This window comes from Myodes glareolus, chromosome 10 (assembly GCF_982192425.1).
Source record: "Myodes glareolus chromosome 10, mMyoGla1.1, whole genome shotgun sequence".
NCBI classification, from domain to species: Eukaryota; Metazoa; Chordata; class Mammalia; order Rodentia; family Cricetidae; genus Myodes; species Myodes glareolus.
Window position 1 is genome coordinate 23,580,795 of NC_142035.1, and position 25,645 is coordinate 23,606,439.

General features: G+C 45.5%; 1 protein-coding gene across 4 annotated transcripts in view; it reads left to right on the plus strand.

Moving 5' to 3' along the window:
- The first annotated feature begins 11,448 nt into the window (after positions 1-11,448).
- Gss (glutathione synthetase) overlaps positions 11,449-25,645 on the plus strand; it is a 38,123-nt gene continuing 23,926 nt past the window's right edge. Inside the window, exons 1-2 of one of the 4 annotated variants that reach the window (XM_085697169.2) lie at positions 11,449-11,600; positions 23,949-24,083. In XM_085697169.2, the coding sequence (XP_085553295.2) occupies positions 23,955-24,083 (129 nt within the window). In that variant the 5' untranslated portion in view covers positions 11,449-11,600; positions 23,949-23,954. Of the gene's footprint in view, positions 11,601-12,864; positions 12,984-23,948; positions 24,084-25,645 lie in introns of those variants that run through there. The other 3 variants (XM_048431557.3, XM_048431559.3, XM_085697170.2) reach the window with 3 other exon arrangements.

The window sequence follows — 25,645 nt, forward strand, 5'->3', positions numbered from 1 at the left end:
GCAAGGGCTTGAGGTGTTGATTGCAAATACATCTATGCTGTCAGGAGCAAAGGGAGTTTGTGAAACTTGGGCAGTCTCACAGGTGAATCTGCAGTGACTTGAAGACATGACTTCATGGTAGAGAATTTCTCTGGAAAGTCCGGGGCCCTGGGTTAATCCCTGCCATTAGGGATGGGGAGAATAGACCTGTGGGCAGGGCAATGATAAGGAAGCAAAGTTGTATACATGGGTGGGTTCTTAAGCTAAGAGCCCAGGACTGGAGAGATGGTTCAGTGGTTAAAAACACTGGCTGCTTTTCCAGAAGACCCAGGTTCAATTCCCAGCACCCACATGACAGGTCACAACTGTCTGTAATTCCAGTTCCAGGCTACCGGGCACACTCACACAGAAATACATGAAGGCAAAACACTAATGCACATAAAATTAAAAAGAAAAAAGAAAAATCTCAGAGCCAGCCTGTGACTGAAGGACCAGCCTTAGAAGAAACTGAGCCTGCAGTAGCTGCAGAGGACTTAACGCTTTGGCGTGGGCAATGGCTGAAGTCTGGTTCAGTTTCAGGAGGCTAGACTCCAAGATTTTAGAACCCACCTCCAAATTATCTCTGCCACCAGCATATCCCACAACACTGGGTACGGTTTAAAAATATTTATGTTTTGGGAGAAGAGTTTAACCAAAGAATAGCAGCAGGTAAAAAATAGGCAAGATGGTTCAGAATCTCGAAACACTTGAGACACACGATTTGATTGCAAGAGCAATAGGAACCTTGTAGGGCAAGGATGTAAGCGGTCTAAAGTTCAAGAGTGGTCATTCCAGCTGCCATGTGGAGAATAGACTGGGAAGGTTGAGCTGGTCAGGGAAGAGTTGAGAAGTTTGCTGCAGTCACCCAGGTAGAAGCACGTGGCTCAGGGTGTTGAAGGCAGGAGAGAGGAGATGAGACAGGTGTCCTGAGCCTGCCGTCCCAGGGAGAAGAGAATGAAGATCTGGCCTGAGGAACTGCACGACTGAGGCTAGGCCCCAGGGCATAAAGAGGGTAAGGCTGGACCTGGTCATTGGGTTAGGACTGTGGAGAACTTCAAAAGCAAGATCGGGATTTAGAGCTTTCCCCTGTATAAGTTGGGGCACCATCAAAGGCGTTTTTTATTTATTTCTTCATCAAAGAGCCCTAAGCATGAGATCTGACTGTGCAGTCAGATTTATGTGTTCATCAGATCCCTGTGGCAGCTGGTGTGGAGGATGGATTGAAGGGGCGAGCCCCACCGGTGGCAGGAAGACTCATTCAGGAGGAGGCTGCCATAATGGTCCACATGCAAGGTGGTGAGGCCCCAAGAGGGGCCCGCCATCCTGGCACCCTGGGGGTGGATGGCCCCTGCTTGTCCCAGGTTTTTCCTCCTCATGGGGCCCTGGGCAGCTGCAGAGGGCTTGAGTGGGCCCCAGCTCTGATGCTCCAAGCAGAAAATAGGATGAGGGCAGCCAACGGCATCTAGGTTGTTTATCCAGAGAAGAGATGTCTCAGCGTGGATTTATGTCTGAAAGGTTACTGGGAGGAAGCGGAGAACCAGCTGTCCCCTCCCAATGGAGGACTAAGTACAGGGACTGTGGCCTCTTCTGCAACAAGAGGAGGGAGGTAGACACATGAGGAATGGTGTTCTACCAGCATCACAGAACAAAAAAACACTTTAATGGTTGCACAAATGAGCTCATTGAAGTCAGGGAAACTGAGGCACAGAGTGGGGGTGAAGGTCTCTGTGAAGCTGTCACCTGGCAGTATAGCCCCAAGCATCTAAAGACCCTGGTGGGCGGGGCCTCTCAGAGCATTCATAAGGATCCTTCAAATTTCCCCACAAAGAATTCTGGGATGTGGTCACCCCAGCAAAAAGGATAAAGTTATAAAAGGTATAAAAAGTGCGTGCTCAGGCATCCCAGAAGGTTCGTGTGGAGCCAAGGGTCTCTAGCTCCCATCACTAGCTCCGTTCAGAGTTGGTCTTTCCATGTTACCTGTCCCTCTCTGCCCTTGAGACTTAGCATTTCTTTCTCCTGGCTTTGACGTTGTCTCTGTAAGGCTCAGCTGGGCCCATTCCACCACCCACCCCCAGGGGCTCTTGCTGGTAGAGTGGCTCAATGCAGACAATGCCAGGGCCCTAGGCCCAGGCTGGGACAGGTGACAGCAGCTGTGGATCTATCTATAGCTCCCTTGCCCTTCAATTGTTCCCAACTTCAAACAATGGCTGGTCCCTGGATTATAGACTCCCCCACCAGGCCTGCTGAAGCGGATCCCCGAGGTAATGCAGTGAGGCTCACCAGGGCTCCACAGTGACCTCATAGGCAGCTTCCTCTGTCTGAACCCCCATCTTCCACCTTTCATCTTTCTTTTGAGCTCTAAGACTGGAGGACTCATGAGTAGAGGAACAAGGGACTGTCTGAACAGAAGACTTGAACAGGATGTAAGACGTGTGTGGTTCCCCTCTCTCTAGCCTTGGCTGACAGACACTTGTGAGTTCTGGGGTACCAGTTCCGTGAGGGCAGAGACCTGATCTTCTTTATGCTTTGCTGTATCCCAGTTCAGCCTGGTGCCTGGCAAATGTTCACTACATATTTTTACCTTGGCCCTTAGAGAGAGAGAAGATGTGTAGCCGAGGGATATGACTCAAACTTAAGAGGAAGAACACCTTACTGAACCCTGTCTCTGCCAGTTACCAGCCATGACATCTTGAGAAGTCACTTATGCTTCTAACAGTGAGCGGAATACCCACAGCATAGTCCTGAACATGACGGTGGAGCTGGAGCATCCGAAGTGCTAAGACCAGCATTTAGTACGAGTGGAAACTCAATATATTATTCTGTTTAAGGCAGAGCATTAGGAAAAGTAAATGAGGAGCTGGGGGTGTGCTCAATGGTAGAGCTCCTGCTTAGAACGCACAGGCCCTAGGTTCCATCCCCAGCACTGGAAAAAAAAAATTGTGCAGAAATGAGCTGTGTGTGTCAGGGAGACCAATATGACCATGAGTTTATCTGGGGATAGACTAGTTCCTCAGGATGCTGATGAAAGCAGTCTCAGGGACAGGGGGAGAAACTGATTTATTTCCTTCTTAATACCTTTTGAATTTTTAATCACATATGTATATAAGGCCCATTTGAAAGTGTTTGCTAAGTGAAGAAAGACATAACGTGGGCGGATGACTGGCGAGGACCAGCCCCTTCACTGTGTGTTCAGTCTCTCCAGCCACAGGTCAGAGAACCTGGGTCTGAGGTCTGGGAGCCCAGAGTATGTCCAGAACAAAGAAACTTTCCCAGGACAAAGAGTAAGTCGGAGTCACGCCTCCTGCCAAGCAGCGGGGATAGAGAGGGAGACAGAGGACCCTGTCCTTCTCCCTGGCCCCAGCCTCTGATCTTTACCTCGAACTATTCTTAGAGGCCAGATAATGCCAGCAGTTGTTGCTGCTCATATCAGCTTCCAGCTTGAGAGGCCCAATCCTGGGAAGCACCCAGCCTCGAGAGGCCAATCCTGACCCCACCCTTGGTGGATCTGACCTCCCTGCCAGGTATGGGCATCCTGCTGGCTCTACCCTCCAAACCGCTCTAATCACAAATATGCAGACATCTGAGAGGGTGATGTGTTCCTCTGTCACGCCCCTTGCCCAGCAGCAGGAAGCGGTAAGGGCTAAGGAATGCCCAAAGGTGGAATTACCCCCATACAGCTAATCCATACAGCTTGGCCCAAGACCAGGTTCCAAACCATGGTAAGGATATGAATGAAGGACTATGGACACGGGTTAGCCAGGAGTCCTAGGATGAAGAAAGAGCAGCAATAGCACTAGGGAGGGGCTGGGAAGCCAGGGCAGGAGAAAGGAGGAAAGCAACAATAGGAGGTTTAGGGAAGAAATGGCAGAAGAGAGCTAACTTTCCATGTGATCTTGCCCGGGTCTCTTCTTAGAGCCCTGATATCCGCTGTGAAGTGGATATGACTTTATATGCACTGAGTTGTTGGGTGCATTCAATTAAATGATCTATACAAAAGACCAAGCCTCTGTCTGCTCTACAGTACCCAGTATATGCTGACAGCAGCATCAACTCCTGCAGAGAAGGCAATCCTTCCTTTTGTTTTGTTTTTTCAAGACAGGATTTCTCTGTGTAGCCCTGACTGTCCTGTAACTCGCTCTATAGACCAGGTAGGTCTCGAACTCACAAAGATTCACCTGCCTCTGCCTCCTGAGTGCTGGGAGTCAAGGTGTGTGCCACCACTGCCCGGCTGGTCATACTTCTTTTTGAGTATCTGCAAGGGTTACTCTGAGACAAGTTAGGCTTCCTTCAAATTTTTGCTCTGTCCCTTACAAGTTAGTTGCTTTGCCTCTGAGCCTCATGTCCCTTCTCTGCAAAACAAACAGACGCAGAGAACTCAATGGAAGTTGTTGAGAACAGAAGCCAAACACGGTGCTTAGCCTGGAGCAGGAACGGCTGTGACTGTGGCTCTGGCTGTGGATAAATTGGGGTTTTGTGGTAGGGAAATCTTGAGGCTGCCACTCTGGGGATGGAATTTAAGATGGTGCCCAGGTTAGTCAACATTTTGCAAGTTCCCGGAGCTTCTAGGACCACAGCAGCCCAAATCCTGTGTCAGAGCTCAAGCCCTGCCTTGCGTCTTGGGATCAGGATGACTGGTCCAGACTGGATCAGCTGCCCACTTAATTAAAGACATCAGATGCTGGCTAATATCTCCATTCCGGGACCTGGCTCACTCCTAAGGGTCATCAGACTGATGAGGAACACACGCCCAAGATAGAGGGTTAATGACAAACCTGGGGCCTCCAAGGAATGGAGACAGCCCCATCTGGTGGAGTGAGAACGGAGAAAGAGCACCTAACCATCCTCAGTAAAAGCAAGCAGGAAGGGGAAGGGGTGGACAAGGCTTGGCTCTGCCCTTGCTTTGTGGTCACGGTCAGCAAGTCTGGGAGCTGAGAGCGGAAACTCTCTCAAAAGAGTAACCTGGGAAAGTTGGCTGATGGTGCCACAGCCCTATTCCGGGTACCCAGAGGGTGACCCTATCTCACCTCACGTCTCTAAAGCTGGGCTTCATCAGCTCAAGCAGAGCCCTTAGAGTTTTTATGGCTTAAATTTCTTTTTCTATTTTTAAAAAAGGTTGTAGCGCTGAGGATTGAACCAGGGCCGTGCGCATGGTAGCCACACACCCATGAACTACACTCCCTGCCAGACTGTGTTTCTTAATTAATTTGTATTTTATTTTGGTATGTTTACATTCGGTTGTTAATACTGGTTGTGGTTGCTCATGCCTAAAATCCTAGCGCTCAGGAAACTGAGCAAGAGGACTGCTATGAGTCTGAGGCCGTCGTGCGCAACATTGTGAATTTCAGTCCAGCTGGGCTACAGTGGGAGGCTCTATCTTAAACCACCCCCCAAAAGACAGGGAAGGTTTGCTCTGTAGCAACACGGATGTGAGAGATGATCAACTTACTTCGATTTTCCTGGTGACTTTTTGTGCATTTAAGGTCTCACTATTAATCCTGGAACTCAACCCTGCTTCTAAATGCTGGCATTATAAGTGTGCACCACTTACACTGGCATATACCCAAGATCTTAATTTATTGCACTTGTTGCCAGACTGGCTCATCACCTCTTCCCCAGAAGATGGGGCAGTGTAAAGCCTTGCAGGAAGCAAATCCCAGGCTGGGTGGTCAGCATCCAGCACGGGCCTGGGCATAGCAGTGATAGTGTTTGTTTAATGGCCATGCCCACTGGAGTGGGGCAACTACTCCCAAGACACATTCTCCAAGGGCCTCACTATACTCCACACTGTTGCCTCGGCTGGCAAACATGGTGACCCCTGTTCCTCCCCGATCCCAGCCTGGGCTTCCTCCTCCTTTGTTCTTTTGAGCCAGACTAACAATATAGCACTGGAGTCGGGCTGTCTGTGTGTAAACCCCAATTACCCCGTCTCTGAGACAGCAGCTGTTCCCGAAGGAATAAGATAACACACCTCTACAAAGAACAGACCCAAGGCCAACTGGCTGCTCAAAATAAACAATTCCTTTTCTTACTGCTGCCACTTCCAGTTCAGGAGAGTGAGCAAAGAGAGGCCACAACTCACCATCGCAGAGGTCATGAGAAGGAAACGGTTATGCGGGTGACTGTGGATGCCTTAGGCATCTCCTTGGTTCCGTGGTCTGTCGCCCAGACTGACCTCACAGTTGCCCTCCTCCTGCCCAACCCTGGGTGCTGTGGTTACTGGCATGCGCCTCCATGCCCCACTTGACTATCGTAGCTAAGAAGCCATCACCAAATCTAAGATCCCATGAGTTCATCCGGGTTTTCTCTTAAGAGTTTCATAATTTTGAGCTCCGGATTAAGTCTTTGACTCACTCGTTTGGTTTAATTTTTCATTACCGTATGCTAGAAGGAGATGGAGCTTTAGCTCCCTTCCACCATGGTTGCAAGGCCACAACAGCCCTCTCTGTGTAGAGTAGTCACCCTCAACATTCCTGGACTCTGCAGTATCCCTCTGCACAGCCAAGGAGACTAGATGCAGAGCCCTGTGAAGCTCCAGCCGCAGCAGAGTAAAGGCCTCTTTCCTTCCGGGAACTCACAGCAGTCATCTAACTAACTATGCAGGTATAAATGGAAAATAGCGATTCATCTGGGAAGCCACGGTGAGCAGTCACTTCTCAACCAGTGGATTAGAAAATAATAAATAATAATAATAATAATAATAATAATAATAATAATTGGACAATTCCGAGTCTCGGTGTCCTCATCTGCTTCTCTATTGCTGAGGTAAATACTGACTAAAAGCAACTTGGAAGGAAAGGGTTTATTTGGCTCACGGGTGACAGTCCGTTGAGGGAAGCCAAGGAGGGACTCAGACAGAGCCGGAACTTGGAGGTAGGACTAAAGCAGAGGCCACAGCTTGCTTCTCATGCCTGGCTCAGCCTGCTTTTTTATAGCTCCCCAGGGACAGTACCACACAAAGTGGGCGGGTCCCGTCGTCATCAGTTACTAATAAGAAAACACCCTCCAGGCTTGCCTAAAACCTGATCTTATGGAGGCAATTTCTTAATTGAGGTTCACTTCTCTGAAACAATCCTAGTTTATGCCAAGTTGACCTAAGACTAGCCAGCACAAAGTCCACCATCGAGGGAAGCCTAGGAAGGAGCAGAAATAGAAACCACAGAGGAATGCTAACATCATAAGAGTTGGAGGCCAGCCTGAGCTACGTGACTCAAAAACAAAACAAAACAAAACAAAACAATCCACAATGAGATACTTCACTCTATTTGAGAGGACTGTTATCAGACAGACAAGCACCAGAGCAGATGGAAAAGCCGTAGTTCATATCCCACCGCCATTTGGGAAAACAGCAGTCAATTCCTTAAATGATTTAACTCATATTAACACGACCCACCCTCTCACTTCTAGGTGTCTCAAGTGGACTATGAGATGTAATGTTCACACACAGCCATATATGTAGATATCAACATTCAGAATAGCAAAAAATGAACATGCCTTTAATCCCAGAACCTGGACAGCAGAGGCAGGCCTGGTCTAGAGTGAATTCCAGGCTAGCCAAGGCTACATAATGAGGCCCTGTCTTAAGCAGAAAAAAAAAATAGTTAAGAAGGGAAAATAGCTCAAATGTGTTAAACTAATGAACAAAATGTGGTATATACACAAATGTGAGTATTTAACCTAAAGGAATGGAGTTTGTCTTCTTCGTGTTACCTGCATGTACAAGTGTATACGTTATATATACCTGGTGCCAATAGAGCCAGAGAGGGTTCAGGGGTCTCTGGAAGTGGAGGTAGCTGCCCTGTGGGTTCTGAGGACTGAACAGTGGTCTTCTGCAAGAACAGCCAGCCTGCATCACACTGGCCGAGGGAAAGTCACAGAAGTCACGTGTGATGCGATTCCATTCGTATAAAATATTCAGAATAGGAAAAGTCACAACGTTTAATCTTTTTACGTTTAATGAGCTGTATTTGTGTGCATGAAGGAGTCACAGAACACTTGTGGGATTCAGTTCTTCCTTCCACCATGTGGGTCCTGGGGACTGAACTCAGATCTTCAGTCTTGGTGGCAAAAGTCTTATCCTGAGGCGCCTTCTCGCTAGCTCAGTTTTCTCTCCTTTCTGGGATTTTTCTTTGCTCATAAATGAGGCTAGAGCTGACCAGAATCTGTGATAGGTCTCTTGTAGCATCCACTTTGACCAGCAAGGAAGACGTAAAACCAGAGTCTTCTCACTGTGGTTTATTCAGGAACCTTGAACAATCTTCTGACCCTCTCGCCCTGGGGAAAGCCAGTCCATAGCTTAAATACCCCCTGGGTAGCCAACCCTGGCATGCTACATGGGGAATGCAGATAGGTCCAGATACACAGAAGCAAGCCAGATCTCTAGCCTCAGCCTTATATGGAGTTGTTTGTGCCAGGGAGCGCTCACCCTCGGGGAGGTGGAAAGTGGAAATCGGCGCCATCTTTAAGGCGTGGAACTATGCAGCTCCCTACAGTCTCTGAGGATCCTGGGGCTTGGAAGTAGCAGCCTCCCCAGTTCATGAGGAACAGTGAGAGCACATGCCCTAGGGCTGTGGCTCTCGACCCTCCTAATGCTCCGCCCCTTTAACACAGCTGCTCATGCTGCGGTGACTCCCAACCATAAAATGACTACTTCATAATTGTAATTCTGCTACTGTTCAGAATCATCTGATTTCTGATGGTCTTAGGCGACTCCTGTAAATGTCTCATTTGACCCCAAAAGGGCCCCCAACCCACAGGTTGAGAACCGCTGCCCTAGAGCCAGTTTTGGTCCTAACAGCAATGGCAAGTGGGCCTACAACAGAGTCCAGCTTCTCTATTTCTTCCCAGTAAAACAAGAACAAGAGTGTCTCCCTCCCAGGATTGCTGGATTGCTGCAGGAGTGGGAACGAGATCGCTCCTGTGAAGTCTTAGGGACAGGTCTGGCATGTGGCAAATCCTCAACACATGCAAGAGCCCCACATTGATTCCACAGGCATTTCTTGAGCAGCAAGTCTGGGCCAGGCAAATCTAGAGGTTGGAAGGCAGAGGGATTCCACTCTGTGTAGCTGAATCAGTGGCCCCCAGCCAAGGGGACGGATGCATAGCCTCATGAACTGTAGTGCCAGAAGGGGTGATGTCAGCTGGAGAAATACATAGCCTCATAAACTGTAGTGCCAGAAGGGGTGATGTCATGGCTAAAGAGAGACTTCAGCCAAGTGCTGCCCAGACCCTGGGGCAGTGGGGGTGGGGTTTCCCAATCAGAGGACCAGACCAAAGCTCGATGTGATGTGATGGCACATACCTGTAATCCCAAAACTTGGAAAGTAGAGGCAGGAGGATCAGGAGTTCAAGGGTATCTTTGGATCCATAACTAACAAGATACATGAGACCTTGTCTCAACCTCACTCTCCATAAAGCTACCTGAGACTTGGAGAGGCCATCACAGGGCAAACAGGAATCATAAAGTTAAAGGGGGCCTTGCTTGTCTTCTAACTCATATTCAAATGTTCCCACAAACCCTTCAGCGTAGACTGCAGGGGATTCAACAGTCAGTTCTGAGAAGCTTGACCTCATCCCAAAGTGTAGGAAAAGGACCAGTGGCTAAGAGTGCAGAGCTGGATGACCTCTGGCAAACCAGGACACCTCTTCATGCCTCCACTTCCCCAGCTGTAGAAATGGAGACCATAACACAACTGGACTAACTCTGTGTACGAAGGAACTAGCCAAGCTCCTAGCACCTGGGACCAGTGAGATAAAACAGTTAGGCAAGGAAAAATGGCTCCCCTTTTGAAGTCAGGCTGTAGGATTTAGAGGCCAGAGGGCTCTGTGTAGTCACAGTGCTCGGTTTGTAGGGTCCGAATTTGGACTCAAATCTTAGATACCAAGGCTCACTGAATCCTCATCTTCCTCTGCAGAACCTTCAGTAGGTTCTCTGGTGTCTACTATATGCAATAGCAAAGGCATGGGGCCAGGAAAACCCTGAGAAAACTCCCTCATCCCACATTTCTGTTTGGAGATGCCATCTATGTACAGCCCCGGATGGCCCATGATCCTACCGCTTTAGCCTCCCAAGTTTCTGGAGTTGCAGATACACATCCTGTGGCCAGTTTCTAAAGAAGTGTTCATGATGGAGCAGAGTGGGAGCCTTGTAAAGCCTCTTTGAGGGGAGGTAGGGGGTCAAACCCTGAGTCTTGCACCTGCTATGCTACCACAATGATATATTCCAATCCTTCATCCTGGGTTTGTTGGTCTTTGGTCTTTTAATTTCTCCACATGGTATACAAAAATGTCTTTGTCCAATGAATAGGTTTTGTTTTGTTTTTTTGAGACAGGGTCTCACGTAGCCTAGGATCGTCTTGAACTTTCAGCCTGCCTGCCTCCACTTTCCGAATGGTAGGATCACAGGTGTCCACCACGCCTGGTTTATGTGGTGCTGGTATCGAACCCAGGACTTCATGTGTGTCAGCAGATACTCTACCAACTGACCTACAGTCTCAGCCCTAAAGAAACAAGCCAATTAATGGAGACAATGTTTGCCTGAAAGGCTGCGGGAGGATTAAACGGAAACTTGAGAAAAGCACTTGAGAGATCTAGCTTTCACTAACGTCAGTATCCACCTCCCTCTCTCCAATCCTATCAGATCATCATTCCAGGCACCATTCCGGGGTCTAGCAAAGTGGTTCTCAATTTCCCTTACGCTGCAACCCTTTAATACAGTGTGGTGACCCCGTCATACAATTATTTTCGTTGAGACTTCATAACTGTAATTTTGCTACTGTTATGAATCGTAATGTAAATATCTGATATGCAGATGGTCTTAGGTGACCCCTGTGGGAGGGTCATTTGAATCCAAAGGCAGCAACCCACAGGTTGAGAACCGTGAGCTCTTCTGGTCTCTTTTCTTTCTTTATTTTTTTTTCTTCATTGGTGTTTTGTCTGCATGTAAGTCTGTGTGAGGTGTCAGAAACCCTGAAACTGGAGTTACAAACAGGTGTGAGCTTCCATGTGCGGGCTGTGAATTGAACTGGGGTCCTCTGGAAGAGCAGCCAGTGCCCTTAACTACTGGGCTATCTCTTCAGCACCAGTCCCTCTGGTTTCTCAATCTAGAGCTCTCCCTTCCAAAGGCTTTGATCTTTTCCCAGGCTAAACCTGCTTTATTGTTGAAGTTGCTTCTTTGTCTTTTCCTTTCCTAGGCCTTTCAGGGGGTAGCGAACAAGACAGAGGCCATGCTGATGGAATTCACACCAGGAGATGGGAGCAAAAACCAAGCAGGAGTTTCAGGCACTAGTACTGCTGTATGACAGACTGACAAGGTGGGGTGGCTTCTAAGGGCAAACATCTGAATGACAAGGAGCCAGTCCTGCAGGATTTAGAAGAGGAACAGGAAGGGCAAAGCCTGGCTGGGATGACCTTCGGCCCTTCGTTCCCACTCTCATTATACGCCATATCACTTTGAACAAGTTAGGTAACTTCTCAGGCTCAGCGGCCACGTCTACAAAATGGAAACAAAGCCACAATGTGAGGAGACTCAACCAGAGAGCTGTTAAGATCTGGGATCCTGCCCATATTTCATCCACAATCACTAGGTAGGTATGTCACTGCTGATCCATCTTACAGGAGAGCGACCTGTACAGGGAGCCCTGGGTCATGGTGCCTTTGTTTTTATGATAATTTCATTTTTGCTTGTTTGGGTTTTAAGACAAGGTCACGTCGTCTATCTCTAGCAGGCCTGAAATTGTTACATAGACCAGACTGGGTTAGAACTCACTGAGATCCTCCTGCCTCAGTCTCCCAAGGGCTGGGATTAAAGACTCAAGCCCAGACTCCCTGCTTGTTGTAATTTCATTATGCATTAGAAATCGTTTTCTTTGCTGTCACTTGGAACTGCTGCTTCCTACCTGGTCAGGTACAGAAGCGACAAGGAAAAGGTATCAGACAGCAAACACTGTTTTGGCAATTACCAGACCACCTATCTGCCAACTCTGCCCCATTTATACAAAAAGTCTGGAGGGCTGTATGTCCTAGGGAGAGATGTACATGCTTTGTCTAGGGAGTTGAAAGATTCTGGTCTTGTGACACTAATTTACAGTCAATAACAATTCTCCTTTCTAAATCTGTCTTCTGTTTGACATCCCCTTTCTCTAGTTCCACAACCACGGCTTGCCTCAGCCTCAGCGCCTCACACCTGAAATCTGGCCCGCATCTTCCCAAACCTAACAGAAAACCATCTCTTTTTTCCGCTAAAACCCCAGTCCCAAAAAACCTTGGGACTCTTAACAGCCTGCCCACACTCTAGAGCTCACCTTTTATTTACACCAAACCAATTAGAAGTCTGGTATCTTAGTCGTAATTAATTCTCTGGGGTTTGATCAGGCACACGCCATTTAAGTAAAATTTTTATCAGGTTCTCAGATTTTGAACAAACCTCTCACAAACTAGGAATAAGAAAGTGAAATTGCTGTGGGTTGCCAGAGGGTGAGGGGTCTGTGTTGGGGGTAAGAAGATTATGAAGTTGCATATTTAAAAACAGTTCCACGGGGCTGGGGAGTGGGCGGTTAAGGGTACTTATTGCTCTTGCGGAGGACCCAGTTCGGCTCCCAGGAGAGCCGACGCCCTATTCTACACTGAGTGTCCCCATCTCTCAGGATGCCACTGGCTCTGACTCTGGGCTCTAAGCCTATGGGCAGCGTCCCGCCCATGTCACACCCCTTCCCTGCTTCCCAAAGCTCACCCCCACCACTGCCCCCAGGATACCGATGTATCCCTAAACCCAGGTAGCTTCTCACGGAGTGCCCCTTCCCGGCCGCCGTCCAGCTTCTCGCCGCGGGGCTCCTTCCCCACCCTCCTCTTTAAGCCCAGCGGGGCGGTCTGCGCAGGCGCACTAGATCGTACCGAGGCCCCGCCCCCTGAGCCTGGGTAACGGCGTGCGGAGTTTGTGCTTGGCGAGCAGCTGGACAACAAACGAGTAGGTCGGGGCTCGGCGACGGCGGCTGGCGAGGGTCAAGTTTCCTTGGGAGGAGAGCTGTGAGGGAGGGGTCTGAGAGCGATTGGAACGCGGCGGGCAGGCGGGCGGGCAAGCACGGCACCTGGGACGGCGGCCGGCACCCGGGAAACTTGTGTCCAGTGAGGGGGTTGGGCTGGCGCGTGCCGAACCTAGATTTCTAGCTCGCCTGCTTCTAGCTCGGACACGGTCAACGAGGCTAGAGCCAGAGTTCTAGGAAAAACATTTAAAAAGCCACCACCAAACTTTGTGCAGGGACGGGGAGTGAACGGGGACCGTCATGGGGACAAGCCTGGGCCGGCGACCCTGTCGTAGCTCGAGGCCCTGAGCCCACACTGGCCTCGCCCATGGGATTAAAGTCCGACCGGATTTCTATGTGGGCGTTTTAAAGTTTTGGTGATTCATTCATCACTACTTATTTAACTTTCATTAACTACAATGATCTGGTACTAGCAGAGAATATCAAGGCAAATGCTGTATTTATGGTAGAGGTACGAAATCCAGGGATGGCATCCCAAACTAAGTCACAAGTTGGGGGGAGTGTTCCAGAATGAACACAGCGGCAGTGTAGCTCTGCGGGAGAGCCTTTAAGCCACTGGGACACCAGCATCATCCAAGACCTGGAAGTTGGAAAGAGGCTGGTGTGTCTCAGTCCCTTGAGATGCCTTTCCTACTCCTAATCTGCTTAGTGCCTAGGGAAGAGGAGGGGGTTGGCCAGTGCTCCGCTAGATCAGTAGAGGCAGACACAGAGGAATTCAAAGCGTTGCTCTAGTCAGCAGAATCCACAGGCCTGGAAGAGATGGGATGTAAGAGAAACGTGCATGGGAGGCTTGGGTGCGAGGGTGAGAGTCGCCACAGGAGGCGCATCCCAGGGAGCAGCTGAATGTTCAGTTTGCAAATCAGGAAAATAGTTGCTGTGAAAATGCAAACTGAAGTGTCACCAGCCAGACAAGAAACAGAAGGGTTAAAGCTATAGAAAGAAAAACAAGAGGCCTAGCTAGCAGTTTTCTAATTATTGTTATTATTACTATAGTGTTTGTGGACATGGGTATACATGGATGCCCGGGATCAACATTCTAGTTTCCTCCCTTGTGCTCCACCTTGTTTTGGAGCGTGTGTGTGTGTGTGTGTGTGTGTGTGTGTGTGTGTGCACGCGCGCAGGCATGTGCGTAAGATGTGCCTGTCAGTGTTTGCATGTGAGGGTGTGTGTGTTTGTATGTACATGTACATGTGGAACCTGAGCATCAGGTGTTTTCCTTGATCACTCCTCGCTTTATCTCTGTCTCTGCCCTTCAAGTTCTGGGATTATAGGCCACCTCCACCTGCCCAGCATTTATGTGGGTGCTGGGTATTAAGTTCTCATGCTTGTGAGCCATTGCCTCACCCTGTTACTATTATTATTACCGGTACAGGGTTTTGTGGTATAGCCAAGGCTAGCCTCAAACTCATGGTTCTCCTGCCTTTATCTCCTGAGTGCTGGGATTCCAGGCGTATGCCACTGTGCCTATCCATAGTAATTATTTTTAATGTGTTGTCTTTCTCTGTGTCCACAGTACCTAGCCAAGGGCCTGGCATTAGCAGTGTTGTCAGCCAAGCAAAGCCCTGCAGTGGCCAGCTACTGGAGTTCTGAGTGTGTAGAGATGGGAGGGGTGGCAGCCTAGCTGCTCTAATGTTGGAGCCGTAGGCCCGGCTAATAAATTGCTATATGACCGCTAACAAGTCTTCCACTGCTTATGAAGTGGTTACAGCTGGGACAAGTTCCTATGTATAGCTCTCTGCTATGGGTTCATGAGTTGGGCTTGGTCCCCAGTGTGGTGACTTTGGCACGTGGTAGGACCTTTAAGAGGTGAGACCTGGTAGGATGTCCCTAGATCATTAAGAAGCTAACCTTGGAAGGCACTGAGACAGGAGTGAGCTGTTATGAGTGAGCCTGAGTTGTACTATTTGGTTCCTTCCTGCTCACATGCCCACCATTGAAAGGCCATCAGCCATGGAGTCCTCGCCAAAGCCATGCCCTGCAGGTTCAAAATGGAGAGCTTAATTAGTTAATTGTTCAGCTGGGCGTGGTGGCTCCTGCCCCTGACGCCCTTGCTTGGGAGAGGAAAGAATTGCTGAGTTGGAGGCCAGTCTGAGTGACATAGCAAGATCCTGACCAGGAAAAAAAGTAATAAAACTTCTTATTTGAAGTATATATTTTTTGAGCCTGGCAGTGGTGGTGCACATCTTTAATCCCTGCACTGGGAAGCAAGGCAGGCAAATTTCTGTATGTTCAATGTCATCCAGGTTTGTAGAGTTCCAGGACAGCCAAGCCTACACAGAGAAACCACGTCTTTAAAAAAAAAAAAAAAAAAAAAAAAAAGAGAGAGAGAGAGAGAGAGAGAGATTTTTTTTGAGACAGTGCCTTAGCCCTAGCTGGCCTTGTACTCAATATGTAGCTCCGGCTAGCTTTGAACTTTCAGAAATGGCCCTGCTTCTGCTGGGATCATAGACAATGTACCACCATGCTAAGTAATAAACCTCTTTATAAAGTTCTTCAGATTCAGGCCTTTCACTATAGGAACAGAGAACTGACTACTAAAAGCCCTGACCATGCTGAGAAACTTCACTCATTTTTGTCATTCAACCTGCAGTGTCCTTACTCTAAGAGAAGTCAGATATCGGCTCACACCCAGGTCTGTCTGACTGCAGTCTTGTTCTCAGTGACTGCCGTCTCCCATACTCGCCCAGCAGGGCCGTTGTTTGAGCCATCTTGAGGTCACATGCTGGTTCTGACAAAGCTTTCTGCTGAGGCCGGCAGACTCGGATGGATTGTCTAGAACCTGCTCATCCGTGAGGAGACAGGCTGAAATGACGGAGGTCTGTCTAATTCTCTTCCTGATGACCACTGACATGGGCAGCCATGTTTGTTTCTCAGAGTGAAAGGACAGCAGGGTAGAACAGAAAGTGACCAGATTTTTATCCAGATCCTCTGAACCCCAAACCTGCTGAAAAATGAATGAGCAGCCCAGTATGCTTTGGTGCCCCTCTCCAGCTCCTGTGGCAGCTGGGCAGAGGACTTCTCCTCTCTTCGGGCTGGGCAGCTGGGTGTCAGGTATTTCCACCCTGACAATGTGACTTCTTTGTTTTTTGTTTTTATGTTTTGAGATAGGGTTTCTCTGTGTAACAGCCCTGACTGTCCTGGAATTCACTCTGTAGACCAGGCTGGCCTCAAACTCAGAGAGATCTGCCTGCCTCTGCCTCCTGAGTGCTGGGATTGATGATAATGTGATTTCTTAAAAATATTTTCTGTGGGCCGGGTGGTGGTGGCACATGCCTTTAATCCTAGCCCTTGGGAGGCAGAGGCAGGAGGATCTCTGTGAGCTTGAGGCCAACCTGATCTACAGAGGGCAAGTTCCAGGACAGGCTCCAAAGCTAAGGAGAAACCCTGTCTTGAAAAACCAAATACATACATACATACATACGTACATACGTTCATACATACATATATATTTTCTGTCCCGTTTATGCTGTGGTGATAAATGTCCACATAAAGATGTAATTGTTTTATGCTAGTAAACCAGCTCCTGGCTAGTATACGGGAGAAACTGGCTGGAGATGGATTTTCTCTGGACCACCAGCTCACAAATAATGACTCGGAGATTTATTACTGATTATGAAAGCTTGGCCTTAGCTTAGGATTGTTCCAAACTAGTTCTTAAATTAGCTTAAATTAACCCTTATTTTTTTTTAAAGATTTTTATTTATTTATTATGTATACAATACAGTGTTCTGCCTCCATAAGTGACTGCATGCCAGAAGAGGGCACCAGATCTCATTGTAGATGGTTGTGAGCCACCACACAACCATCCCACATGTGGTTGCTGGGAATTGAACTCAGGACCTCTGGAAGAGCAGTCAGCATCCTTAACCTCTGAGTCATCTCTCCAGCCCTTAACCCTTATTTTTAAATCTACATTCTTTTACGTGGTTTGGTTACCTTTACTCTGAACTTCCCATCCTTTTTCTTCCCAGCTGTCTGGTGATCCCACTTTTCTCCTTCCCCAGACTGCTCTGTCCCCAGAAGTTCCACCTCACCTCTTCCTGCCTAGCTATTGGCCATTCAGCTCTTTATTACACCAATCACAGTGACACATCTTCACAGTGTAAAGGAATATTCCATAACAATTGACCTCCCCTGCATTTCCTGCGATTCCACAGTTTTCTCCTTGCTATATAATTATTTGAGATCTGTGGTCATCAGAATAAGAAAGGAAACTAGCACCAAAAGAGATGACTCATGAGGTGAAGGTGTTTGCCCCCAAGGCTAATGACCTCAGTTTGGCCCCAGAGACCCACATAATGGAAAGCAGGAACTGACTTGCAGATTGTTGTCTGACCTCTACCAAGCATTCCGTGGCAGCACACACACTAATAAATAAATGTAATAAAACAATTAAAGAGGGGAAGTTAACAATTTACTACTATAGTTTCCAATTTAGGAAAGCATTTTAAAATGCAATTTTAACTCCTTCCTCTGGTTGAGCCCCTTCAATCATAATCTCTGGGGTAAGGCTCAGTAATACTTATTTTTCACCAAGCAACCCAGAGTGTTAAGCCAGGCTTGGAAGCCACTCATTTATCCCTCCCACTATTCACAGGTAGGGAATCTGTAGTTAGTTCTGGGAGGGGAAGTTATTTGGTCCAGTCACATATGGATGGCATTGCTGCCTCTTTCTCCATTGAGGAGTTTTGTAGCGCTAATTCTAATAATAAAATCCTGGAGTCAGACACTGGGGAAAGCTGAGAGATCAGAGAAGCAGCGCAGCCAGCCACTAGAGACCTTTTAACTCTACTGAATCCTTCGACTGCATTTGAGCTCCTGTCTCTTCCCACCTTATATTCTTCTCTCCACCCAGCCACATCCCTCCTGTCTCCACCTTCCTAGTGTTGAGATTAAAGGCGTGTGATCCCAAGTGCTGAAATCACCTTTGTGTGAGCTCTGTTTCTCTTTTAGACAGATTTAATTTCATGTAGCCCAGGGTGGCCTTGAACTCACAGAGATCCGTCTGCCTCTGTCTCCTGAGTGCTGGTAATAAAGGTGTGTGTCACCACTGCCTGGTCCCTATGGCTAACTAGTGGCTAGCTCTGTACTCTGATCTTCTGGCAAGTTTTATTTGTTAGATCACAAACAAAATATCACCACATTTCCCGTTTTGGGTCTAAAATAAAAAAAGAAGACTATAACTAATATTAGAAAGGCTATATACGATAAGTGCAATAGCTATATACTATATATAAGCAATAAATGCATCAATAATGTTTAGATCACTTTGCACTTAACAAATTCAGAGAAAATACTTCATTATCTATCCTATTTTTATGAGTCCCAAGTCTTGCACCTAATTCACTTTCTATCATAACTTGCACCATCTAAAACTACCTTTTGATGTCTTCAACCTCACATACTTTACACCTCTGTAGTGAGTCCCTTATACACTTTACACCTCTTTAGTGAGTTTCTTTTGAGTCTGGTGAACAAGAAAAACTATAGCTATCTAATCTTCAACTCCCTCAGAGACCCAAGAAGGAAATAATTAATTGAGTAAGCAGGAAGTGTGAGCAAGCGACTTTCAAAAAATGTGAAAAATGACAAAAACAACTGACTGCCTGGACTGTCACCCAAGGTTCCTCTGCAAGGTTGGGACATCCTTCTTTGCCTTATAGGCCTAGAATATTCAACAGACTTCGATGAAGCATGGTTTTTGAAAGACTTTCCTGCCTTTTCTTGGCAAGGTTTGGCAGTCACTCTCTTTTGTGTCTTGCTTGTCCAATTTGAATAGCATACCATCAGCAATCCAGGCAAGAACACTTTCTTGCCCAGTAGCTTACTTTAGCCACAGAGAAAGTAAACTCCATGTGGAGTTTCTTTGATGCCTCTTATCTTCTCTGAAGTAAATTGGTGCTACCAGGAGCAAACATGTCTCATTGTCAAAAAAAAAAGAACCTATGTTATTAAAACATCTTAAATACCATAATCTGTAAATCTCTGAGGTGTTTGAAAATGATCTGTCTATCTAAAATATATCTGTTTGATCTTGTAAACATACTTAATATGACTACAAGTTTGATTGTAATAGGTGACTAATTACTAACCTGCATTTTCTTATTATTCTAGACAGTTGGTAATAATAACTTTTAAAAACTAGAAATTTATATTACATTGTTAAATGAGCTGTATTGGTACAATACCTTGAACAAGATTAGAAATGTATGTCCTAACAAGATTAATCTACATATACCAAAGTCCAATCCAATGTAAAATCTTTAAAACTAGTAGTTGCTTTTTAAAAATAATCTATGTTTTTATCTTATCTATATACTCCCTTTTTTCTTTTCATAGTTTGTGCAGTAATTTACCCTTTTATCCTATCTATATCTCCCTTTTTTCTTTTCAAAACAAGAACCCTGAATCTAATCTCCTCTGTTTAGGTTTTTCTTGACCATTACCAATAACTACTTGTAACAAATATCCATAACCCAGTGAAAGACCAAAAACCCACCTACCCTACCTCTTGGGAATGTGACTGGTGTCGTCTTAAATTTATTTCCTATTGTCTTGGGGCAAAGGCATCTTTGGGGGATCCATAGAAGAAATATTTGGGTTAATTGTCAAGTTCTGGAAGAGATAACTATATCATTTGTTGTTCAATCTCTGCATAATGGGAAGGTGCAGGGCTTGTCTCAAGACCCAGTAACAGTAGTCTGTGAGGCTGGATCATCTCAGCTAGCTGCCTTGAGATTGTCCTGAGCTGTTCGTAGTCCAAAGACAATCTTTAGATGGTATTTTTGAGCTTAGTGGTGTTATCACAGTCCTGGTAGAATCATCATTGTGGGCCCTATCCTTCTTTTGGAGACTTCAAAGGTCATTGTTAGGTGTAGTTATGGTTCACTGCAGAAAACTGATAGAGACTCAAATCTGAAATCATATTAAGGAAGGTAAATGAAGAGTTTATCTAGAATTAGTACTCTCTATGACCATCAATATCATGACAAAGTTTTTTAAAAATATATGTTAATCTTTTAAGTTTTGAGATAATATTTATACCTTAAGAAATGCTTTTAAGAGTCAATAATACCAAAGAATTATGAGATTAGTTACAATAAAATAGTCCTTAAATTTTGGTTTTTCTTCTGTTCCTTATTAGAGACAAAGATTTTGGATCTCCATTAAACAAGCATGCTTGGGTTTAGAGAAAGAGAGACACACTCCAACTCCTAAACCAGATTTAATCTTTAATTGTACTAGGATTACAAAAAGAACATTTGCATTATATGTCTATGGAGAACAGCAGAGACAAATATTTAGGAAGATTTATGAAATTTTATCCAGTTGAAGATATGATATGCTAGTAGGCAAATTTACTCGTTGGAAATTTTGTTGTTGTTGTTGTTGTTGTTTGTTCTTTGTTTTTTGAGACAGGGCTTCTCTGTGAAATAGTCTTGGCTGTCCTAGAACTCATTCTGTAGACCAGGCTGGCCTCAAACACCCAGAGCTCCACCTGCTTCTGCCTCCCAAGTGCTGGGATTAAAGGCGTGCACCACCACTGCCTGGCTCTGGAAATTTTTTTCTGGATGATTTATCCTTTTTCTTCACATGTCTCATTTGTTTAGTGGTCTTCAGATTCCTTAGCCTGATGCTTTCATTCTCCTGAAAGACAAAAAAGAAACCCTGTCCCAACCCTAGCTTTAGGGAGGTTTCCTTTTGGCAAGTTATAACTGATCAAATGAGAAGCATTTGTTAGTTGTATAAGTTAGTTTAGATTGAATGGTCACACTGGTTAATGAACTATCACCTCTTCTAATTAAGGAATCTCTCCTGTTCAAATCCAATTTTTATAATAATTTGCTTTATGGTTTCTCCTGAATTTCTTTCTTCTTTAGCTATTCTATCATCCAAAGCAGTACGGGAGTTTTTTTGTTTGTTTGTTTGTTTGTTTGTTTTTTACAATAGGCATTAGGTTCTTTAATTGATCTGGGAAGGAATTTTCTCCATGATGACAAGAAACAACTGAACTGAATTTTACATGGGGGCCTTCAAGGTGCCCCTCCAGGCATTTCCAATAGCTAAGGATTACTTTGGCTGTTCCTTGTTGATATACATTCCCTAGTCCAATGACTGCCTTTTTCACACCTGCATAATCCAGAAAAACAGGGCGTTCTGTTTGGATTCTGCTTAGGAAAAACATTGTTTCTCAGAATGCCCTGTTTACAGTCCCCTTTTTGGTGACCTTATGAGATCCAATATTGATTCTAGCTCAGATTTATTTCTCCAAGGGTGCTGATCTTGTCTTTAATGGCTTAATCATCCCTTTTGCATTGTGAATTAGCATTTTTGAAAGCTAGAGATTCAATTATTTGTCTAGCTTCTGAATTTGTTATTCTATTTACTGCTGAAGTTGATCTTTGTAAGTGATGTTTTCTTTTGGGCTCTGTATAACTTTAGTAAATGACTCAATTTTCTTTCTTTTTCAATTCTGTCCCAAGCATTCAAAGCTGCTGTATGGTATAAAACCAGGATGTGGCCATCATATAGAGATTGCCTTTCTATATGAGCATAATCTCCTTCTCAAAGAAATTGATCTCGGGAGGTTTCCATACCTCTACCTCTGCTCTGTTGTTCAATAGTCTTAGCCTCTTCTTTCTACTATGTCTTCCATTGTTATTGTGGACCAGGTTCCAAGACTGCTGTAACCAAGTCTCTCCAATCTTGAAGAATAATTCTATTACAGGTTTAACCATGAGTTAAACATCTGCCTCACAATTGGTGAATGTTGTTGGTGGAGGCTGCTTGTTCATTCCTGGCCACCTTGACCCAAAATAATCACACAGAAACTGTATTAATTACAATACTGTTTGCCCAATAACTTAAGCATATTGCTAGCTAGCTCTTATATCTTAAATTAACCCATTTCTATTATTTTGTATTTTACCATGAGGCTCATTGTTTACTGGTAAAGTCTCTGAGCACGTTTGTCTCCTATGGCAGCTTCATGGATTCCCAGTGGCTTTTCCTTCTTTCCTGCTCTATCTGATTGGAATCTTTGCCTTGCCTTATTCTGCACTGCAATAGCCCCAAAGAAGCTTCTTTATTAACCATGGTATTCACAGCATACAGAGGAGGATCCCACATCAGAATGCATGTCATATGAGACTACCACTTCCTTCAATCTCTTTAAATCTAACATTTGCACAGGAGTGCATTCAGCTCTTGCACAGCCTTGGAGATATCATTTGTCAGTTCCTGTAAGGTGACTGGATAAATTAAAATTGGTTGTTTGAAAAACTTAGGCTGTTCCTTTATAACCTTATAATGCAATGCTAAAATTAATTTCTCTGTCTGAATCTTAATATCTCTATGATCTCTTTTAGTGAGTTTTTCTAGCCTGTATCTTGGCACTTATAGCAAATAGCATTTTTAGACATAAACCAAGAATTATTAAGATGATAATTAACATTATGTCTATCTCAGTTAAGTTGATTATTCCTTCATTTAATTGTTCCATTTTTTATGAGTTTTTGTTTGGTTGGGTGGTTTTTGAGACAGGGTTTCTCTGTGTAATAATCCAAGCTGTTCTAGAACTAGCTCTTGTAGACCAGGCTGGCCTCGAACTCACAGAGATCCGCCTGCCTCTGCCTCCTGAGTGCTGGGATTAAAGGCATGCACCACTACCACCTAGGTATTTGTTGCATTTTAAAATCTTACAGAGACCTAACTCTCTTCCTCATAATTGTGTGTCTTATTTATTAATGTGGGGGGAAAAAACCCTCACTTTAAACTAATTCCTCCTTTTAAGAATTCCCAACTGTCTCACTGAATCTGCTGCTGATGGTGATGAAGACATGAGGCTGACTGCTGCTTCACAGCACAGTAGAAACCCAAGCGGATTTTAAGACAGCTACCTAGTTGGCAGCAGCCAGAGAAGGGAGTCCAGAGAAAGCCCAGCAGGAGAGAAGAAAGAAAAACCTAGATGGCAGGGTGGTGACTCTGGCTGCATGTAGCTCTGGCCTATGCTGGTGACTGCAAAGCCACAGGCAAACGGCTTCTTGGTGAATTTGTACCCCAAAAGTTGGGCACCAGTTATAGCACAAATTCTAATTGGTTTTAATAGTAAAAACCCAGAGTCAGACATTAGGGGTGAAAACTGAGAGATCAGAGAAGCAGTGCAGCCAGCCACTAGAGAGACCTTTTACCTCTACCGAATCCTCAGACTGAAGGGGCGATTCTGTCTCTACCAGTCCTCAGACCGCATGCTCAGACTGCATTTGCACTTCTGTCTCCTCCCGCCTTATATTCCTCTCTCCACCCAGCTATATCACTTCCTGTCTACCTCCCTAGTGCTGGGATTAAAGCTTTGTGTGAACTGTTTCTGTTTTAGACAGATTTAATCTCGTGTAGCCCAAGGTGGCCTTGAACTCAAAGAGATCCACCTGCCTCTGTCTCCCCGAATGCTGGGTTTATGTAAAGGTGTGTGCCCTTACTGTCTGACCTCTGTGGCTAACTAGTGACTCAGCTCTGCACTCTGATCTTCAGGCAACCTTTATTTGTTAGATTATGAACAAAATATCACCTCAACAGTTTTTGACCAGAAGTTCAGAGGCTTAAAGACTAGCTAGACCTGCCATTGTCTAGAGCAAGTCATTTCACTTCTCTGAGCCTTTGCTTTCTCACTGTGAGAGTAACCCTGTTGTTGTATTGGGAATCCAAAGAGAGAATGAGCAGCCATGGAAGCCTTGTGTCCACTTGTTGTGAACATGGAGGAAGTGGAATAGTTGGTTCCCTATCACCATTTTCCCTCCGTGAAGACTGGTCGAGTCCAACAGTACTGGATATAGCCACATTTCAATGGCTGCTACGTTCTGGGCCTTCTGTCACCAAGCCCTCCTGTCTTCACAGGTTGGGATGGCCACCAGCTGGGGGAGCATCTTGCAGGACGAGAAGCAACTCGAAGAGTTGGCGCGGCAGGCCATAGACCGGGCCTTGGCTGAGGGCGTGTTGCTGAGGTCTGCACAGAATCCCGACTCCTCGGACGTAAGCTTCATCATTCTGCCCTGAGCCCACCCTCGCGGGATGGGGCAGCCCCTTTGGGTCAAAGACTACGTCTCTTTCCTTTATTTTATTCAGTAATTAAAATGATTTCTTAAAGTACATAAAGTAAAAAGCAACAAGCTGGAGTAATCAAACTTAAATCTGGGATTTGAAGTGTAATTTAGGCAGCTACTTAATTTCTGTAAGATCTACTTTCTTCCAATAAATGGACACAAAATGACTACATAATTGACCATGTAAGACTATTAGGAGCTAATTCCCAGGAAGCATTTTGTCGGGGGACCTATTATATATCAAGTACCCCCAATCACATGTCTTTTCTGCAATTGCTTTTTTTATTTTTGTTTTTGAAACAGAGTCTTAGCATAGAGCCCTAAAGGGCCTAAAACTCACTGTGTAGCCCTGGAGGGCCTTGAACTCATGAAAGTCCTCCTGCTTACTCTATTTGCTCTTAGAAATACTGTTCCCTAATGTCATAATTATGCCACATTTGTGTAAATATCTGGTAACACTCAATAGTATTTGAATATATCTGTTCAAAGAGTAAACACTCATTGGCACATTAATTTGTCAGGCAACAATTTTTGTTTTTGGCTTTTTCGAGACAGTTTCTCTGTGTAGCCCTGGCTGTCCTATAACTCACTCTGTAGACCAGGCTGGCCTCGAACTCAGAGATCTGCCTGCCTCTGCCTCCTGAGTGCTGGGATTGAAGGCATGAGCCACCACCACTCGTTCTAGCATATCTTATTTTATAAATCAAAAATAGACTTTTAAATAACTGATGGAGGCAGTTAAAGGCAAAATTTTGTTTAAATTCAAAGTTGGCTCTCACCTTCAGTCCTCAGTCCATAAATACTTACTTTAAAAGAAATTTAGTGTATTTATTTCTTGTTTGTTTGTTTGAGTTAGGGCTTTTTCTGTATATCCCGGGCTGTCCTGGAACTTGCTCTGTAGACCACACTGGCCTCAAACTCAAGAGATTCGCCTGCCTCTGCTTCCCGAGTGCTAAGATTAAAGGTGTGCACCACCACCGCCCGGCTTAGTGTATCATTTTTAAGAAATACTTTGTTAGAGATACCTACTATTGCCCACACATATCATCTGGTATTACACTTGCTACCATAAGTATGAAGGTAGACAAGTGTCTTGTAATTATTGACATATTATGTGGTCAAAAGAAGTTAATCAAATTATCAGTTCATTTATATATTAGCCAAATGTGCTTCTTGTTAACTATACTTTCCCAGTGTTTGAAGCTCTGATATGTTGATTTGAGTCTGTCCTCATTGCCAAACTTCCCTGACACATGCAGTTAGCCATATAGCCATAAACTGCTGATACTGTTGGTGCGGAGCAGAACTCCACACAGTTCCACTCGTGTTCCCATCACCCAGCTTTCACCGAAACCCGACTTTCACTGCTTGTCCTAAGGGCTGGCTGCTCACTGACACATTTTAGCTTATGCATATGAAGGTAATTACTCAGGGACAAATTCATTCTGCTGTAGTGTTCCAGCACAGAGGGATTCGAGTTTAACTTTCCTG